Genomic DNA, 5,971 nt, shown 5'->3' with positions numbered 1-5,971 from the left:
AGATTGATATGATCCCACATGCATGTATTTTAACTCTTACTACTTTTTTTCTTTCTAAACACGATACACAAATGTGCCTCATATATACATGCATACACACTCACTTCAATAAATATACACACATTGTACACCTACTACCACCGTTCAGAGACTAAGACTATGGTGGTGTTTGGATCCAGGGACTAAATTTTAGTGCCTGACATATCGGATGTTTGAACACTAATTAGAAGTATTAAATGTAGACTAATAATAAAACTAATTGTATAAATGAGAGCTAATTCGCAAGAAATTTTTAAGCCTAATTAATCCATAACTAGAACATGTTTACTATAGCATCACATAGTCTAATCATGTATTAATTAGTCTCAATAGATTCGTCTCGTGAATTAGTCCAAAGTTATGGAATGGGTTTTGTCATTAGTCTACATTTGATACTTCTAATTAGCGTCTAAACATCCGATGTGATTTTAGTCCCTGATCCAAACAGCCCCTGGCTGGCAAATTCTATGAATGATGAAGTAACAACACACAATTCACTATCAACGAGCATATCGTCTGCCACTTCATTTTAGGTATAATATTCAAATTTAATTCTATCATAAACCTTATTAACGTTGATTGCCTTGCTGAATCTGATTAATGTCTTTATGTTTATAATAAACTTTATTGATGCTGATTGCATTGCTAGCCCTGGCTGAGACAGGGTATATATATGAATTGTCTTTATCTGATCTAACAAAATATTAAACGATGAGGTTAGTCCATGCATTTTTTATATTAATTTGTCCTTTCTTCACAAAGTAAATAAGCTAATGCTAACAATACATATCGATATATCTCAATTCATGCAAATTAAGATCGAAATATGGCAATCGAGTTAGCTATAATTCCCGTTATAAATTCCAACAAGATACTGTCTCCATTCCAAAATAAGTGCAGCCATGGGTATCCGTGTACCGTCCGTCTGATTTGAAAAATTTATAATTTTTTAAAAAAATTAATCACACATAAAGTACTATTCATGTTTTATAACCTAATACAATAAAAATACTAATCATGAAAAAAATTCAAATAAGACGAATGGTCAAACGCTGGATATGAATTTTTATAAAACTACACTTATTTTGGGACGAAGGGAGTACATATTTTTCCTTTGTTACCGTTAGCACGTTTTTCAAACTGGTAAATGGTGTCTTCGAGTGAAAACTTTCTTCATAGAAGTTGCTATAGAAAACAAATAAATCCATTTATTAAGTTTTTAATAATTAAAATTCAATTAATCAATGTGCTAATGACTTATCTCGTTTTGTGTGCGTACTTAATCTTCATCTTCCATCAGCTTCAAATGGGCCTTAAATCTTTTTACATGAGTTTATTTAATCCTCTAGGGTTAATTTAATTTTGGTGACGTGTAATAATTGTTTTAATATTTATGCCTTTAAGGGTCAGCAAATTAATTTTTTCTTGATCTGAATTAGAATAAATTTAATTTTAGTAGTCCATAAATTTAGGTTTGAATAACACATAACGATTGCCATATATATTTCTGTGTTATATCTATGTTTGCAAAATTTGGTCTTTAAAAACCTTAATTGGATCATTATTTAATTTTAAACTACTAAATACACTATTTAAAAACGTGAAATAAAGTTTATTGATGCTTTTGGGGATATTTAAAAATTCAGAGAACGTAATAATTTCTAGAGATTGGGCATGAGTAAACAAATGTAGTAGTAGGTTTATATTTCATTAGGTAAGGACATTCCCTGCGATTGTTTTTCTATGGAACTATGCACCCATGGCCTATAGTAAAATTTTACTCTAAAGGCGGCCCCGCTAAAAAGGGAGGACAAGCATGATGGATAGATTAATCAGCATTTAGCAGTAAATCTTTTCAAGATTTCTTTTAAAAAAAACAGAGAATGAACATTCAATTAAAAAAAAGGAAACATCTTACTTTCAATTTAAATTTAATTCGTTATAATTGTTTTTGGAACAATCTAGTACACATGCCCGCGCGAATGCATGGGCTATTTTCCTAGTTTAACAAATTTTAAGTAAAAACATGGCTGTGTTTAGTTCACGCCAAAATTGAAAGCTTGGTTGAAATTGGAACGATGTGATGGAAAAGTTGAAAGTTTGTGTGTGTAGGAAAGTTTTGATGTGATGGAAAAATTGGAAGTTTGAAGAAAAACTTTGGATCTAAACACGGCCCATAAATAAAAACAAATAATTTTGTATGATTGCTAGCCGTGTAATTAGGTAGGTCACCCATCTAGTTTTAATTAGACAACCAACTCTTCAGGGCCTGTTTAGTTCGCGAAATAAAAATTTTTGGGTGTCACGTCGGACATTTGATAGGATGTCGGAAGGGGTTTTCGGACACGAATAAAAAAACTAATTTCATAACTCGCTTGGAAACCGCGAGACGAATCTTTTGGGCCTAATTAATCCACCATTAGTACATGTGGGTTAATGTAGCACTTATGGCTAATTATGGACTAATTAGACTCAAAAGATTCGTTTCACGATTTCCTCCCTAACTGTGCAATTAGTTTTTCTTTTAATCTACATTTAATGCTCCATGCATCTGTCAAAGATTCGATGTGATTTTTTTGGAAAAAAATTTTGGGACTAAACTGCTTGTTGAAAAGATCAACCCACGGAATCTTAGATATAAACATCACAGCTTCAAACCGTACAAAGAAAGATTGAACATCCTTTAGTAATATCAAGGGTGTGTTTAGTTTACGCTAAAATTGAAAGCTTGGTTATAATTGGAAAGATGTGTTGGAAAAGTTGAAAGTTTGTGTGCGTAGAAAAGTTTTGATGTGATGGAAAAGTTGGAACGTCGAAGAAAAATTTTGGAACTAAACTCGGCCCAAGTTGCAATCGTGGAACAGGAATCAGTATTATCATATATCGGCACCAATGCAAGTTGCTTCCTTTTTTAACACGAAACTGACGAAGCGTCAGAAGACCCTGCGTTTTATGAAAGGGGTGAAGATGTTCCTTTTGGGGGAAAAAAGGAAACATAATGGATCAAGACCAGTTAGATACCAAGCGAGAAGGAAGTAACACCCAAGGATAGGATAGCTTAGTTGAAGTTGAAGCTAGCAAGCTATGGCGGAGGGTGTTGTGGGCTCACTAATCGTCAAGCTTGGGGATGCCCTGGCGAGTGAAGCAGTGGAGGTCGCCAAGTCCTTGCTTGGGCTAGAGGGATCTGCTCTGAAGCGCCTCTTTTCTGAGATCCGGGAGGTGAAGGGGGAGCTGGAGAGCATCCATGCCTTCTTGCAGGCAGCCGAGCGGTTCAAGGACGCCGACGAGACAACCTCCGCGTTCGTCAAGCAGGTGAGGAGCCTCGCCCTGAGCATCGAGGACGTAGTCGATGAGTTCACCTACGAGCTGGGGGAAGGAGACGGCCGGATGGGGATGGCAGTGGCACTCAAGAGGATGTGCAAGATGGGCACATGGTCTCGCCTGGCTGGCAATCTGCAGGACATCAAGGTCAACCTGAAAAACGCTGCCGAGAGGAGGATTAGGTATGATCTGAAGGGCGTCGAGAGAGGCGCGAAATCGACGGCGGGAAGGAGGAGCTCAAACTGGAGATCTGACTCTGTACTCTTCAAGAGGGAGGATGAGCTTGTTGGTATCGAGAAGAAGAGGGATTTGCTGATGAAATGGGTGAAAGATGAGGAGCAGCGCCGCATGGTGGTCAGTGTGTGGGGAATGGGTGGAATCGGCAAGACGGCACTGGTTGCTAATGTTTACAATGCTATCAAGGCTGACTTTGACACCTGTGCTTGGATCACTGTGTCTCAGAGCTACGAGGCTGACGATTTGCTTAGGCGAACTGCTCAAGAGTTTCGCAAGAATGATCGGAAGAAAGACTTCCCAATTGACGTTGATATCACAAATTACAGAGGCTTGGTCGAAACCACCCGCTCTTACCTGGAGAACAAAAGGTATGTCCTTGTCCTAGATGATGTATGGAATGCAAATGTTTGGTTCGATAGCAAAGATGCATTTGAAGATGGCAATATTGGCCGAATAATTCTTACATCAAGGAATTATGATGTGGCATTACTTGCGCATGAAACCCATATAATTAATTTGCAGCCGTTGGAGAAACACCACGCGTGGGATCTGTTCTGTAAAGAGGCATTTTGGAAGAATGAGATAAGGAATTGTCCGCCGGAGTTGCAGCCCTGGGCTAATAATTTTGTTGACAAGTGCAATGGCTTGCCAATCGCAATTGTGTGCATTGGACGCCTTCTGTCATTTCAAGGGTCAACTTATTCAGACTGGGAAAAGGTGTACAAAAATCTTGAGATGCAACTGACAAACAACTCTATCATGGACATGATGAACATTATCTTGAAGATTAGTTTGGAAGATCTACCGCACAACATTAAGAACTGCTTCCTTTATTGCTCCATGTTTCCTGAAAATTATGTGATGAAGAGGAAGTCCCTAGTACGACTCTGGGTTGCTGAAGGATTTATTGAAGAAACTGAGCATAGAACACTTGAGGAAGTGGCAGAGCATTACTTGACTGAACTTGTGAACCGATGTCTTCTGTTGCTGGTGAAGAGAAATGAGGCTGGACATGTTCATGAAGTCCAAATGCACGATATCCTCCGTGTTTTGGCTCTTTCCAAGGCTCGTGAACAAAATTTTTGCATTGTCGTTAACCACTCGAGGAGTACACATCTTATTGGAGAAGCACGCCGTTTATCAATTCAGAGAGGGGATTTTGCACAACTTGCAGACCATGCACCACATCTTCGATCCTTGTTGCTTTTCCAAAGTTCACCCAATGTCAGTTCGCTTCATTCATTACCAAAGTCTGTGAAGTTGTTGTCTGTTTTGGATCTAACTGATAGTTCAGTTGATAGGCTGCCAAAGGAAGTGTTTGGCTTGTTCAACTTGCGTTTTCTGGGTCTCAGGCGTACTAAAATCTCCAAGCTTCCAAGCTCCATTGGAAGGCTAAAAAATCTGCTGGTGTTGGACGCTTGGAAGTGTAAAATTGTAAAGCTTCCATTGGCGATTACAAAACTTCAAAAGCTAACACATCTTATTGTAACTTCGAAAGCAGTCGTTGTTTCTAAGCAATTTGTTCCTTCTGTTGGTGTGCCAGCACCTTTGCGTATCTGCTCCATGACAACCCTTCAGACATTACTACTCATGGAAGCAAGTTCTCAAATGGTTCATCACCTAGGCTCTCTTGTGGAGTTAAGAACCTTTCGTATCAACAAGGTGCGAAGTTGCCATTGTGAGCAGTTGTTCATGGCCATCACTAATATGATTCATCTTACCCGTCTTGGGATCCAAGCAGACAGTAGTCAAGAAGTGCTGCATCTTGAATCACTTAAACCTCCTCCTCTACTTCAGAAACTTTTCTTGCAAGGTACATTATCTCATGAATCATTACCTCATTTCGTGTCTGTAAGCAATCTGAATAACCTCACGTTTCTACGTCTTGCTGGGTCAAGAATTGACGAAAATGCATTCCTTAATCTTGAGGGATTACAGCAGTTGGTAAAGCTACAGCTTTATGATGCATATGATGGAATGAATATATACTTCCATGAGAACTCATTTCCAAAGCTCAGAATACTGAAAATATGGGGTGCCCCACACCTGAATGAAATTAAGATGACAAAAGGAGCTGTGGCAAGCCTAACAGATCTGAAGTTCCTGCTCTGTCCAAACCTGAAGCAGTTGCCTTGCGGTATTGAACATGTGAGGACTCTTGAGGAGCTCACTCTGGATCATACAGCAGAAGAGCTTGTGGATAGAGTCCGACAGAAAAAAGAGCGAATGATTTGTGATGTCCAGAGAGTTTATGTTGGGTTCATCAGAAATGGTGTGTTGGCTGCAGAAAGGATTCAATAAGTTGGTTTCAGTCAGGACATTCATTCTTTATCCTACATCACATAGTCAATGTTCAATTTTACTTTCAATAGTA

At 38.7% G+C, this 5,971-nt stretch overlaps 1 protein-coding gene across 2 annotated transcripts; it reads left to right on the top strand.

The window, feature by feature from the left end:
- Positions 1 to 2,889: 2,889 nt before the first annotated feature.
- Positions 2,890 to 5,676, top strand: LOC127775632 (disease resistance protein RPM1-like). 2 transcript variants are annotated; one of them, XM_052301908.1, is made up of 2 exons: positions 2,890 to 3,965; positions 4,120 to 4,251. In XM_052301908.1, exons 1-2 carry the CDS (start codon positions 3,124 to 3,126, stop codon positions 4,181 to 4,183), a joined length of 906 nt encoding a protein of 301 aa, XP_052157868.1. In that variant the 5' UTR covers positions 2,890 to 3,123; the 3' UTR covers positions 4,184 to 4,251. The 2 variants fall into 2 exon arrangements, with proteins under 2 accessions (XP_052157868.1, XP_052157867.1); XM_052301907.1 differs by adding an exon at positions 5,496 to 5,676 and having other exon boundaries at positions 2,892 to 5,410.
- Positions 5,677 to 5,971: the final 295 nt, after the last annotated feature.

This window comes from Oryza glaberrima, chromosome 6 (genome assembly GCF_000147395.1).
Source record: "Oryza glaberrima chromosome 6, OglaRS2, whole genome shotgun sequence".
Classification (NCBI taxonomy): Eukaryota; Viridiplantae; Streptophyta; class Magnoliopsida; order Poales; family Poaceae; genus Oryza; species Oryza glaberrima.
The sequence above is the reverse complement of the archived record's forward strand: the minus strand, read 5'-3'. Positions and strand labels throughout refer to the sequence as shown.

Excerpts from the sequence above, each read along its gene's own strand:
- LOC127775632 (XM_052301907.1), top strand. The coding sequence starts at position 3,124 with ATGGCGGAGGGTGTTGTGGGCTCACTAATCGTCAAGCTTGGGGATGCC. Across the intron at positions 5,411-5,495 it reads TCAGAAACTTTTCTTGCAAG|AATTGACGAAAATGCATTCC; the intron begins GTACATTATCTC and ends TGCTGGGTCAAG.